The 14,599-nt window shown below is 36.2% G+C and overlaps 1 protein-coding gene across 2 annotated transcripts in view; it reads left to right on the top strand.

Annotated features, from left to right (window-relative positions):
- The window catches only part of PKN2 (protein kinase N2), a 54,981-nt gene that overhangs the window by 21,217 nt on the left and 19,165 nt on the right, over positions 1 to 14,599 (top strand). For both annotated transcript variants that reach the window (XM_079313831.1, XM_079313832.1), the window contains exons 2-3: positions 2,848 to 3,148; positions 10,948 to 11,099. In XM_079313831.1, coding sequence (XP_079169957.1) covers positions 2,848 to 3,148; positions 10,948 to 11,099 — 453 coding nt within the window. The remainder of the gene's footprint in view (positions 1 to 2,847; positions 3,149 to 10,947; positions 11,100 to 14,599) is intronic.

Raw genomic sequence — 14,599 nt, 5'->3', positions numbered from 1 at the left:
CATCTGGATAACTAGGTGAGAGAATACTTTTTGCTCAAAAGTGTAGTTAACTCTGAATGACAGGAGAGACAGAAGGAGTATCATCTGTGGCTTTTGGGGGGGATTTAAAAAAGAATGTTTAAATATACAGGCAGTGTGACCAGCTTCCAGTGTTAGCATCCACACTATTGAACTCTCTACTGTCTCAAAAGGAAATTGAAGAAAACAATTCTATCCTGAAACCCTCAAATCTGAGGACAAAGATGCTGCTGAGACTGCTCAGGCTGAGGAGAACTTTAACTCAATTACTGCAAATTCAGAAGGCAAATTACTAATGATCATGGAGATTTAATTTCATTGAAGACTTATTAGGGATTCTGTCTGGAACAAGGGCTCCAAAAACCTTTTTATGGAAGAACATCACATCACTTTAACAGATGGGATATAGGGCTTGTAGAGGGATAAAAACCTCCCCTGTAACAAAATACATTATTGTTCAATGGATGAACAATTAACTGAAGTCTCTTTGGTAAACCGCAGTGAATAATATTTCTGAATTATTTATATCTTAATTACATTGTTCTGTTTGAGAAGTGTACATTCTTGGCATAATTTTAGCAAACTTCAGGTACTATTACAGCATAGAATAAAGGTTTTCTTTAGAATTTAGGGTGGGTGTTGGTGGTTTTGTTATTTGATTTGGGGTTTTTTTACATTTCTCATTTATCTTTCTCTGAACTTTAAGAAGTAAAATATCCTGCTTTAAGGAAGCAGGTGCTACATAAGATTATTTGTAGAAAGCTTGCAAAACAGACATGAATAATTGTGCTGTAAAAATGCATGCTTTTTATTTACAAACAGTTTTTAAAATCTTTTTTAAAGGCTGACTAATCTTGATGCTCTTTTTTACATCCTTAATTTTTATATGTTAGACAAAAAGGGAAATCAAATATCTTAATCTGATTAGGATATATTTACTACTTAGTTTTCCGTACAGTTGTTATATCAATTTATTTTCAGTTTCTATTTTGTCAGAACTAAACACATGGTGGATGGCTTCCTTCATTATGGATATGAACCTTTGTACTAGTTGCTCATTGCTATTGATTTTTTTTTAATAATTTATTCTATTTTATGTGGCTATATATGGAAACAACGTCATGTATTTTCCAGTTCAGCTATTAATAGCCTCCCTACATATGCATAATTATTTATTTTAATCTGCACTGACAGAAAAGCACTCACAAGTACACTTAAAGTAAATTTGCATGAGTTTTTTTCCCTTTCATTTCTTACTCAGTTTGTCATTTCAAAATTGCTTACTTGCTCTCTATTTACTGATAGTCAAGTTCTGTGGCAAGGTGGTGCTTCTGACTATTTTGAATATATAAGAATCTTTGAATTGTTAACTTCTCATACTAAAAGTAGAAGCTATGGGTAGAAAAATTTTAATGAGAGATTCAGGAAACTTGTGAAATAATAGTTGAGGCACTAGTAGATTGGATCTTGCTGATGGAAGGCAGTATTTCTGGAATATGCACAGAAGGAAATAGTTTGACAGACATTATCTGTTGACATGTAGGTTCCAGGCACAACCTTTGTGATCCAAATTCTTTTGAAAACCAAGTTACTGTAGAGTATCTGTAGGGGTTTTGTGTTCTGGACATTCTTTGGTTTATTACCTGGATGCTGTGCTCCTCAAACCTCCAGAATGTTTTCTTCTACTCTTTATTGTGATGATAAGTGGTTTTATGACAAAAACTTTCAACATTTTAATCATACCTTAAAATACTTCTTTGTCCACCTCGGTTTTTAGAACTCAAGGCAACTTCATCATGGTATTTAAAAAAATTTTGGTCTTTTGGGTAGTTGTGTGCAAATCAGGCTAGTCATGTGTTAAATAAATTCTGAATTAGGATGGGATCAAATTCAAGTTCAGGAGAGCCCTTTTTTGATCTTCACTCATTTATGTCTAGCAGAATTTTTTGGGGTAGGACCTAATGTCTGCTCATTGTCCAGGATCTGTGCATAAGGCACAGAAATCTTGTCCCATGTGTAATGAATTGTATATGAACTTCCCTGGTGCAGGTTCTATAATGTGCCCTTTGTGCTCTTACTTCTCAGTGATATGTGAAAGTATAGTAGGCACAGTTATCACCCCCTGTGTACTGAGGGTCTGAAGAGTTTTCATCTCCTGCTCCCTTCCTACACCAACTCCTGTTCATGATTGCAACTCTTTGGTTTTTTTTCATTTCAGCCTAGTTTACCTGCACAAGAAAGTAAGATCTGGTGTTTTTAATCATTATTATTTTTTAAAGTGAAAGGCTTTACTTGAGGGATTAAAAAAATAAAAAGACCTGGTAAATGTATTTCCAGATACTTTACAGATCTTTATAGAAATGCCAATATTTTTTTTAAACAATTGCAAACATCACCACATTATTTGTTTTAAAAACCTTTAAAAGCAACATTTTATAAAGAATGTATAAAATTGCATCACAAATTATAATTCTTTCCTCTATTCATCTTGTCTATTAAAACACAAATCTATAAAATTGCAAATATGACTCATTAGCTCTGAGGCATATAACTGCCAGGCAAGCAGCCATGACAAATCCAAAAGTATTTATATCTCTTGGTGTTAAAAATAGGCATAGTAAAGATGTTTAAAATAAATCTGTTGTAAAATGTAGCTCCAGTTAACATCATATCTTGTGATATTGTTGCTTTAGGTCAATGTGAGTGTAACCCAAGGTTAGTGAATGGCCTTACAGGGTTAATGTACAGGGACCCAAGTGCTGGGCTCTGTAAGTGTGTGTTGTCAGAAACAGTGTTGCCTGGTGATTATATTAATGTTTTTCTTCCTAGGGGGATGCCAAAGGTCTTGCAACCTATGAGAATGTGAGTACTGGCCAGAAGTTGGACTTCTCAGATACAATGGTACAGCAGAAGCTGGATGAAATAAAGGACCAAATCAAGCGAGAAATAAGAAAGGAACTTAAAATCAAGGAGGGAGCAGAGAACCTCAGGAAGGTCACAACGGATAAAAAGAACTTGGCATATGTGGACAACATTTTGAAAAAATCAAATAAGAAGTTAGAAGACTTGCATCATAAATTACAGGAGCTAAATGCACACATCGTGGTAACAGACCTCGAAGATGTTCCAGGTACTGTGCATTACTGTGGAATCAGTTTTTCCTTGTAGCTGAGATAAGCTGTCCCCATTTCACTTGTAAAAATTGCTTTGTGATTGTGCAAATGTGTACCTGGTGAGCTTGTTATTTATGTATGTCTGTTTATTTTGATTCAAATATCAGTGTCCAGTACCTTTGAGTTTTAAGTTCTTTTCTAGGGAACAGTGTATTTTATGGACTATGAGTTCTTCACTTTCAGTTCTTAGCATGCTAAAATATTTTCTCAGTTACTGTAATGTTTCCTAGTAGCTTTTCACTGTGTGAAAGAAAATTTCATGAGCTCTTCCAGTGACTTTCTCTGAATTACACTGTAGACATTAGCATTGATGCACCTTTTTATTCAATGCAGGAAAAATTGCGACATTTATACTTAAAATTTTTGTTGATTTTTGGTTATTTAAACTTAAGACTGAACATAGAAAATGTCTGGGATTTTTGTTGTGCTGTTATTCAACTTATCAGACCTTTCTTACATTGACATTTCTTATAATTTGTTAAGTCTCCAGCAGTAAAGCTACCATTTTAAAGACAATTTGAAATTGTATTCACAGTATGGTTGTAGTTAATGGTTTTAATTAGTATTTTCTGTGGCAGTGAGTCAGTACTAATTTTGAATGTATTTTTTAAAAATACCAGGATTGGTATTCTAAGATGGAATGTTGTGAAAGTAAACAGTCTTCTTCCAGCTTTGTGGAGTGGCCTGGGAGATACTGCCAACCTGGTGATTTCACATTGCACAAACTCTTCTTGGCAAAAAAGTTAATCATGTGCACAAGGCATTGAAGATTCATGTGAAGTGAATGCCAAGCATAAGGAAGCTTGGGCAGTAGAATGAAAGTCTGCATCATCCTTGTGATGAAAGGTTGGTTACAGTGAGAATTTAAGAAATACTGGCAGGTGATGTCAGCAATTCATATTTGGGCCCAGTGGCATACTGCAAAGTTCAAATGTCCACGGTGGCCTGTGCATTTTCTTTTTGGCATTATCTCTGTGTGAGGATGCAGGAGGTGGAGCAGGGACGCAGCTGGAACTAATGAGGCAAAGTGGTTGCTGCAGCATGAAATGGAAATGAATACAATAATGAATGCTTCTAGATAGCCATTGGGCTTTTGGTAGGCATGAAGCATTCTGCTCCATGTCAGCTAAGGTTCATGAAAATCTGCTTCAGTGTTAACAGGAGTGGGGCTTTTAAAGGAACAGGAAGAGTGGAACAGAAAAAGAATTGTATACAAACTGGGTATAGACCAAATATTAAAAATCTTTGCAGATATAATTTGCAAAATTCCTCTAGCAGTAGAACTTTAAAAATGTATGGGCATAGAAACGCTGTTATTGGAATGCTCCCTTCCAGTGTAGCATTTTTAAAAGCCTTATCATAATGAGTTAATGAGCAATATTGTCATTGTGCATGTCTTGGGAAGTGCAGGAGAGAGATATTCAAAGGATAAAAAGACCATGGTTGATCTTATGTGCTTCTACATGCTTTTGATGGATGCTAAACTTCTTAGGACTGTCTTCTTAAATTCCATTCTGTTCTAGGTGTTACTGGTAGATAGGCTGTACAGTCTTAGCCATGGGAATATACAAGAAAAAGTGTACAAATTCTGTTGAGATCTTTATATTCTCTGTAAAGTATCACATCAGGTATTCCCATGCAAGACCCATTTTAACAGAGTATTTTGCATAATCTTCTTGGGGGGAAAAAAAAGCAGTCTTTAATTCTGTTAATACTTCTTGTTAGATAAAATATTTGGAAGCACCCACCTTCCACAGTTGAAGTGCTTGAGTTTTTTGTAACGTTTGCCTTGTAATTTAAGTGCTTGTCTCCTTCATCATTCATGGTCAGTAGTTCATGGAGGGGAAGCACTATCAGTAAATGTTGTCTGTCTTAAGACTAATGGCTTCAAGTCATCCTGGTGATATTGTGATTTTTAATACTGAAGTCTTGGGCTTGACTTAAGACACTGGAGAACTTGGTCTTTGCAAAATAAAGTTAGTGATATAAAAGTTACGACATGCCTGCTGTGTGTGTACATGTGGATACACACACACATGGTATTGAGGAAGTACATAAATACATAACCCTAAAGGTCACTGCCCTCTGACAAAAGATACCTCAGTGGACACAGACCACTTCACTTCAGGGATTCCTGCTATTGCTGAAATAGGCAGTGCATTTAATAACCAGTTACTGGCGAATATGAGAGCTCCCCCAAGAAGTTCATTGTTTCCAGAGGTTATCTTTATTCATTGTTACTGCTTGTCACTTCAGCTTGTGTTTGACCTTCTGCTGGTCACTTAGTAACAAGTTATTTAAAAGAGAAAAGGAAATATATGGGAAATTTTTAGACCACAGATCATGAATGCTGAAAATAATGTAAAGAAGGTTCAAGAGCTGTGGGAGTCAAGGTCTGTGTTCTCTCTGTGTACTTTAATACTTTTCAGTATTAAAGCTCTGTGTTTTCCCCTGTCTAACAGAATATATACTGTGTAGGTTTTTTCAGGTTCTAAGTAGCAAAGTCAGGATTGAGATTCATCAACTTGTCAGGCCTGAACTCTAAAGATTTTTTGACTGTCCTGTTGACTGGTTGAAAGACCATTTTGGTAACTTAGAACAGTCATTTAATCTTACCTTGTTCCTGTATCTGAAAAGTGGGTGTGAACATGTATTTGTAAAGTGCTCCCAATTTAGAGCTGAGGAATACTACACAGGCTGTTGTGATTCTCTGTTGCTTATGGTATGGAGTAGTAACTTCTATTGCTTCAACAAGCCACTAATTTTTACTGTAACTGTTTTGTGATCATCTCAGAGTAATCAATACATGTTGAAATCATTAAATGTAGCATTAACAAATCTACTGTAAAAAAAGATATTTTAATAACATTCCAAGCAAGTTTAGATGTTTTTATGATAGTTTGCCTAGAGCTGAAAGCTCACAATTATTAGAAGAATTGGTACTAAACTTTAGCCAGGAAGTGCAGTTTGTCAAACAGCTTTATTACAGCATGTGAGGGTAGATTTGACAGTGGGTATGGGATTCAGAAACAACTTTTGACATAACATAGGTATGTTTACCTTATAGGGGTTCTGATGAACCTAAGTTTGTTTTGGAAGTGGGACTTTGTACCCAAGTCTGCCCTTGTTGTGCAGTGTATTAGTCATACAAGGATGCAAAATTTAAAGATTCGTAGGTCAACACTTAAAAGTGAAGTAGAATCCACCAACTTGAAATGAGTAGGACAAGCCAAGTGACCATTATTGCTGAAAGTCTGAGAGATGAGATGTGTCCAATGGGGATGATTACTTCTGTTTTAGAGATGAAGAAATTTTGTGTCTATAAAACATACTTCTACACAGTAGCAAACATTAAATTGGTGGTTTTGTATTTGTGTCAAAAGTAGCAGTAAAGATTGTGGTTTCTGATATGACTCAGGGACGTATAACTCTGAAATAACTTACCTACAGCAAGTTATTGATTTAATTAGACATATAGCTAATACCTAGAACATCTATAAATTGGGGAATTGGTCTGTTTCATAGAGCTGAAGTTAAGGGGGATAGAGAGGTGCAATGATAGGAAAACCTTTGAGCATATTAATAAAACTGGAGAAAATATGGAGAAAATTAATTCAAAGACAAGTTTATGCCTTTTCTTCCATCCTCCTAACTGACATGGAAGCTATCCACTTTACAGCAAATTTGACTGTAGGCACTGCAAAGAAAATAAATTATTTTGTTTAAGAATATGGTTAGCTGACTGACTGGGGGATTTCTTTGTCCTTACAAGTGACTGGGTTAATCTGTTGGACACCAAAGTGTCTACATAAGATCAATTAGTGGAAACTGGTAGAATCAGCAGCCAAACTGATAATAGGTAGTGACTTTTTAGATAGCAGACTCCACTTACAAGCTCATATCCATAGGAATTTCATAACAACTTTTGGGAACCTCGGTGTAGAATATCATTATTGATGCAATTTGAAACAATCTCCTGTCACTTTTTTAGTAGTTTAAATTAGCTATTACCTAATGAAAATTCATTGAACTTCAGAAATTTCCAGGTCAACACTGAATGTTTTCTTAATGTCCATTGCTGCCTTGGACCTACTGATGACTTGGTTCAAGTGCTGATTCAACCTTCTGACTCCCTGAGAAAATCCTGACAATGCATCTTCCTTCAGCAGTGCCTAAATGCATTGCAGGTATTTCTGTTGGGTATGTCACCGATGAGGCTAACTGCAATTAAATATCCTCAAATAAGATTAAAATTAACTATTTACCAAAGGGTAAATAGTTGTTAATTGAGTTGCTGTTAATTGAGTACTTAAGCAGCACGCTGCAGTACCATCTGGGAACCCAAATTCAGAAAGTTATGTGGGATCCTAGATTTCACACTGAGCTAACTGAAGAAATAGCATATGTAGCATCTGGGGAGGAGATCCCAAAGGAATGAGCAGTCTCAGAAGAGTAGAGTTATGTAACTACTCTTTATAAACATAATTTAGATGCAGTGATGGTAAAAGGCAATTTAGAAAGCAAGAAGTTTTTGCTGGTAAGCACTATACAAACTCAAACTGAAAAGGTTTTCAAGAGCGAAAATCACAGTTCAGATAAGCATTTCAGACTGAAAACTGCCATTGTCTTCAAGTAATAATTAAATAACTTAATAGGGATGATTTTTTAAATATTTAACTTATTTTAAGTCTGGTGAGTATATTTTTATGAAAACATGATATTTCAGGCACTGGGGAGGCAGCACTGCAGCTCTTCCCACAGCCTGGATGTGTGCTAATAAGCTGCACAAAACTCACTAGTGTTAAGCAACAACATTCATAGTTGCACATCATAATAAGATATCTATTTGCTTGAAGTCAAGTTCACATGAAATGCATCTGTTAATTCACTTAATACTCACTGTCCAGGAGAATATTTGGGCCTAGGAATCTGAATCTGTAGCCCAGCAAAGCCCTTGCTGTCTGATGCAAAGCGGTACTTGAATGTATCCGAATTGGCAAGTCTTGGACTGTCCTTATTAACCAACAAATGGGGCAAACTGGAGAATAATCCCTTCTGTTCCCTAGTCTCTACTTGGAGTGAAATATCAATTTGCTTTTAGTACTTAATTCTTGTTTAACTTCAGGCATATACATAAATCCTATTGATTGCAATTACCTGGATGAATTCATTACTTATTTGTACTATGAAGATAACTAAACGCCTTCAGAGGAGATTTGACCCCTCTGTAAAGTGCTTTACACAAATTAATCTGAGATAACTAGCCATGCAAAGTCATTACAACCTTCCAGAACAAAGAGCAAAGGAAACAGCTTATACAGATGTAGCTTGTAGTGTTGCTGCTAAGGCTGTCAATGCTTTCTGTATTAGAACCGGTTTGTCTGGCTGATTTAAAAATTAATCTGAATTCTATAAGAAGCTGCCTCGAGCTGCTTACTGAGTAGTAATGGGGAGGTTGCTTGAGGGGATGGTAGGAGTCCCTTGGAAAGCATCTCTGAAAAGCTATTGGTAATCTTTTTTTTTTTCTTTAAAATATATGTTAAGAACCATGTTGTTCCATATTTGGGAGTTTAGTGAGCAGCTATTATGCCTGAAGGCAAAAAATTACTTCTTCCTAGCAATTAGTCCCAATTGCAGAAAAAGTTTCCTTTGCTGTTAGTTACTAACAAAGCATATAGTACAACAATTTTAACTAAGTAGTAGAGGGTTGGTTACACCCACAAGTACAGACCAACTCTTGAGATGACCCAGGTAAGTGGTGTGGTTACGCCTTCACAGGGAGACATGCAAAGGCAGATAATAACAGCTGCCTGGGCAGCCTGGAACATGGTATCTCTAATTAGTCCTTAACTTGCAACTTGAGTGTTGTTCTAATGCAAAGAAAGGCTGCTTGTGTACATCTTTAAAAGCTGTGAAAACAGACTTCAGGAGCCCCATAGCCTTCACAGGGATCATCAGAGGGCTGGGATCTTTAAGTGGTAGAGGTTTGCATCATATATCTAAAGTTGGTAAATATTCATTTATATGATGAATCTACTTTTCAAGGAGACTTGGCACTGTGACTTTCAGGTTAGTGTTTGCTCTCATTTTGAATAGATTATTAGATGAGGATTAGCTGAAAGTGAAGACATAAGTGATAGGAAGGCATTTTGTTAATCTTTGTGTTACTAATAACAGATTTAAAGTGAAGCTGTTCAAGTGCAGTTCCACAGAGGAACCAAGCCAAAACATTGAGGAAAGGATCAACAACAAAACAGCTGAGGAGTAATGCACTTTTTTTTTTTTTTTAAATTTTTCTTTTTTTTTTATCTTCTGGTATTTTCTGTCCTGCCTTTAAGTAGTGAGGATGCAATAAGAGACTTGAAGTGGCTTGAAGAGTGAATTAGCAGCAGAAGAAATTAAAACTCCTTACATGAAATCTGTATGTAGCCTTGGCAAAGCTTGCAATTTAGGAGGAAATTGCCCAGCAAACTTGAAAGGAAAATGTATTAAATGTCTACAAGTAGCTACCAGAAGCCTTTACAGAAGAAGTATGAAATGGCAGAGAAGACATCTCCCCTTGAAACCTCATAAGTAAAAATTTGTAAGTTACTAGTGCACTGCCTGTGTTTTCTGGTAATTGAGGATTTCAGGAACTTGGTTCCTCATCCTAGTTTTAATATAAGGAAGATTATTACAACTGGAAAAAAGATTGTACTGTTTGTGTTCAGTAAATAATGTGTTCCAGGAATCCAGTGCCATTTGTCCCTAGAGAAGTATTCTCTCAGTTGTTGGGGGTAGAAGAAATTTTTTTTTTTTAATTATTACAGTGGAAATACTTTGTCCTCTTTTACCAGAAGGTTGGAAGGGAAGTCATTTGGGCTGTTAGGGAAGATAGTTAGCTCTAAGGACAGATGTGCTGGAAATAGTCCAGTAGCCACTTATTTTCAGTTTACTAACAGTTCGTGTTGCAGAAGCTGAAATATGAAGTTATTTAATAGACTGGTTATGAAAACTTAAGGAGTTTGACTTTATAATTTAATTGATAAAACTAACTTGCATTCCATGAAATTAATCCAACAAGAGGAAGACCCAAACATAGTAATATTGTTAAATGAAAAGCTTTTTCCTTCCCATAGATCAGTCAGCTGTTGAGTAACCTGTCTGCCTATATATCCAGTTAACCCAGATTTCTTTATGACTGCAGAGCAGAAAACATTCAGCTTTACAATCAGAAAAAGGCCTATTTTAACTGTTCTTAATTTTGACATAAACAGTGTCCGCAGCATTCACACGTAAGTGGATGAGGATCTACTCAAGAGCTGTATCCAGACAGTGCTCATTAGTCTCTAATACTATTATCCAAGTTTGTTGTTAAAACACTTTGATTTAAGTTTGGGAGTGTAAGAGAGCTTAGTGGAAAACTGCATTTTTTAACTGAACCTAGATGTTCTAGAAGAATTAAATCTCCTTTGAAATAAAAATGGGCTCGTCTGCAGAGCTGCCTGTTTGCCCTCCTGGAGGTGATTGGTGTGAATTAGGCCGTGTGTGGGAGTCACGGGGCTGCGGGAGGCTTTTCATGTTAAGGAGCATTTGCAGTGCTGTTGCAGAGTAGCTCTGGACAGGAGGGTCACTCTTAATTCTCAAGGATGATGTTCCCGTTCTGTTTAAGCTGTAACTTCATAGAATAGAGTGTAAGGTGGGTTTTAGGAGAGTGGTTTGGGTGTTTTGTTCCTGTTCTTTTTCTGCATGCTTATATCTTACCTTTAATTCACAGATTGTCCTAGCACTCCTGATACTCCAAATAGCGATCCTCGGTTTTCTACAAACAACAGATTGATGGCCTTAAAGAAGCAGTTGGATATAGAGCTGAAGGTAAAACAGGGAGCAGAAAATATGATACAGATGTACTCAAATGGCTCTTCAAAGGTAAGGCTTTGGAATGCTTAAAGATCATGAAATGAATATAGGTTTTCACATTGCTGTAAATGTGACTGTACAATGTATAAACAGTATGCAACTTGAGTATTTTTAGTTTGGGCTATATTTTTGTTAAACAGTTACATCAAATTCTGCTTCAAATTACTATGCCATTTTTTATTGTGTTTTGATACCCACTCAAGTGATTGTTTTATCAGTTTGTGCAGATGCAGTTCAACCTAAATAATAAATCCGGCTTACTAAATTTAGTACATCTAGTAATCTTTGACCATGTGAGATTCACTTAGCAGCAAAGCTTGGTAGGACTGACTGGTGTCTGGTGTTTTTCCTAGCTCCACTCAAAAAAAAGATCCATTAGTTTAACATTGTAATGTGCATGATAATTACAACAAAGGCAGTATTGCCAAGGCTGTTATGAACTTGTCATCTAGTTGTAGTTAGCAGTAAAAAGATCAGTGCCAAATGCTTCAATAGGGTGTGTACAGTATTCTGATAGAGATGTCGTAAGCTGCATTACACATACATATAAAATACACATTGAAATAGTTTCTTTTTATGGAAATGTGCTGATCTAGAGGTAGCAACTGATAGAATAAAGTGAAATTAAAAATAAAGCCACACTTACTATTATATCTGAGTTTTGCACTCACTGTCTCTTGATAGGACCAGAATTTTTCCAAGGAGGTGGAGGGAAAGTGTTTGCTTACCTCCAAATGGGTTCAACTTTTTACGTATTCTTTTCTGTGTAATAAAATTCATCATAATCTAAGGATCCCTCAACTCAAAGGAAAGACAATCCAAACCTTTGAAATGAAAGAAAACAAAACAACATCAAAAAAGTAAATAAAACCAAATCCAGAAACTTAAAAACCCCACAACAACACATTTTGTTGAATATAAGGCAGTCATAGTTCTCAAATGAGAAAAAAGGGAGGGAAAGATCCTCTACTTAGCTGCCCCTTCTCCTTTCATTCATTACTCATGAGCTGTTCTTTTCATTTACTTTTACTAAATCATTAAGGAGATTAATTTCCAGACTAAGGGGAAGCACAAGAGTAGATCTAAGAAATAGTGTATAGTAGCTTGTTTAGATGTTTTTGTGCCCAGACAGTAGTAAGTAGAATCAAAATGTTTTAAGCTTTTGGCTGAAACAACACCTATCTGGATCAGTGAACTTATTGAAAGAAAGTGTCTGGGTAGAAGAGTAGGAATCTGGGAATTACATTGCTACCCCTTAAAACTGATTTAAACCAGAAAGCGTTGGCAAGGAACTTCATGTTTTTGATTGAATTTGGGCTAAGTGTTGGTGGAGAGGCAACACTCGTGTCTGCCTACTGTATGACTTCCTTAAACCATGAAAAAAATAGCAGGGAGCACTGCTTTCTCCCAGCAAATGAGTTTAGACTCAATGGACCAGAGGTGGCATCAAGTTCTTCTGTCCCAGGTAGCCTTATCTGAAAGTGACCTGTAATGTACTAGCTGGGGGCAAATAGAAGAAATATCTGGAGTGCACATTATGACTAAGGTCCTGGGAATGCTGTCCATCCACCACAGTCCCTCAGCTCCTGGAAACCCTTGGAGTCTACATCCTCTGGGGCCATGTACTTAACCTCAGGTACACTTAAAACTAATAATTAGCTGACCCAAATGGATCAAAAGACGTACATGAATTAAGTTTCTAATAAACCCTTGGTAAGTAACCTTATAACAGGCTGAAAAACTTAACTAAACACCCAGACTGTAATATTAGACATTTGTAGCAGGCTTTGATCAGACTAGGTAGGGAAGATAAATTCTGGTTTGCTTTAGATTGAGGCATGTAATTAAAATCTATGATTGAATCTTGTATTTGTGATTGGTAAATGCTTAAATGAGCCTGCCAGATGGGGACTATATAGTAACTGGGCTGGAGAGAGCAAGCTGGAAAGCACAAAAGCATTGCCAGCCACTTCAGCAAACAGGATGGAAATGGTGGGTATTCATTCTCTCTTTTTTTTTTTTTTTACCTTCTCAGTAGTTAGTTTGGAATATTTGAACTGTAGACTTGAGGATGCTGATTATGTTTTAAAAAGCAGAGCTTAAAAGAATCCAAGCATCTGGATGGGGTGGACAAAATGGACAGAAAATCCCCAGTTTGAATCCAATCCCAGTAATCCAGTAGTTCTTTAAAAAGTAGTCATAGGACTGTCTTTAAACATATTAAATTCATTTGTGACCTTTCTTCAAGTGTAGTATATGATCTAATTTCAAAACTGGTGTATTATTTTGAGACCTAAATTTAATAGAGGGAGGTTATAATCTGTTTTCTAAAAATGAGAAAGCAGTCTGTTAATAAACCCATCATCTCACGGGAAGTTTTTCCCTTTGTACTTTACTTGCTTCAGTAACATTCAGCTCAACCTATTTGGACTTAAACATTTCTGAGATAAGGATCATCTTTCCTTGGATGTGTGGAGGTTCTCTGAGATCCCATGACAGCTTTGCAGATCAGTTTTACAGGCACTGTCAGTTCTTCTGTATTCAAAAGATTCATTGAAATACTTTGTATTCAGCCTCCAACACTGAGAGAGCTGCTGAGCATACATACATTTTGATTCTGAAGATGTGATCTTCTGTCTCTTTAAAATGTAAGGATATCTCTGTAACGCTGAATTGCCTCCACTCCATGCATTGAAGGGCTAATGTTGCTCCTGAGCAAGCAATTCCATTCTAGTAAGAGACTGTGAGGGATAATCAAGAGCAGCAAGATCAAAAATAAGATAAAAGTGAAGATACAGATGAAGAAATACTTCCAGCATATTTATATATCAGAATGATGCATGGATAAGGTTTAATAGAGGATTTTAGAGTGACTTGTAATCTCTTACTTAAATCGTATACTCTGTTAAAGTCAGTGATTACTCCAAAATTTCACATCTGTATTTAGAAAATATTGATTTAGGAAAGTCAGTGTGATCATTAATAGATAACATGGAATCTTAAGATATAAAAACTGTGGTATCTCCCTGAAATGGCGATGATTACTAAAACTGAAAATTTAAAGTTGTGAAACTATGGTACGCAGAGGGGGCACCATTTCTTTCCACAAAACCAGTCTTTATGTGTAGATCTTGGTGTACCTACACTGCAGAACACAGGGCAGCATCAATATCTGTGTGAGTACATTAAGGTGCAGGATCATAGAGGAGCTCATGAAGGTAAATTTCTCAGACTAGAGATTTTTCTTTCAGTATGCTTCATGGTGCTAGTATTTCCAGCTCTAGGATCTGAATTTCTTTCTCTTGGTTATGGCAAGGGGAGAATTTAATTTCTTTTACTTCTTAAATAGTCAATGACTTCATTATTAAATTAAAAATGCAATTATAAACCATGCCCATGAGAAAATAACGAGGCTATAGCGTGGCTACAAAATGAGTTAACCAAAATAACCCTGTGGGCTGTAAGAAGGCTGGTACACATCTACCCTGACTGCTGTTAATTACTGTAGA

This window comes from Erithacus rubecula, assembly GCF_903797595.1.
Source record: "Erithacus rubecula genome assembly, chromosome: 10".
NCBI lineage: Eukaryota > Metazoa > Chordata > Aves > Passeriformes > Muscicapidae > Erithacus > Erithacus rubecula.
The sequence above is the reverse complement of the archived record's forward strand: the minus strand, read 5'-3'. Positions and strand labels throughout refer to the sequence as shown.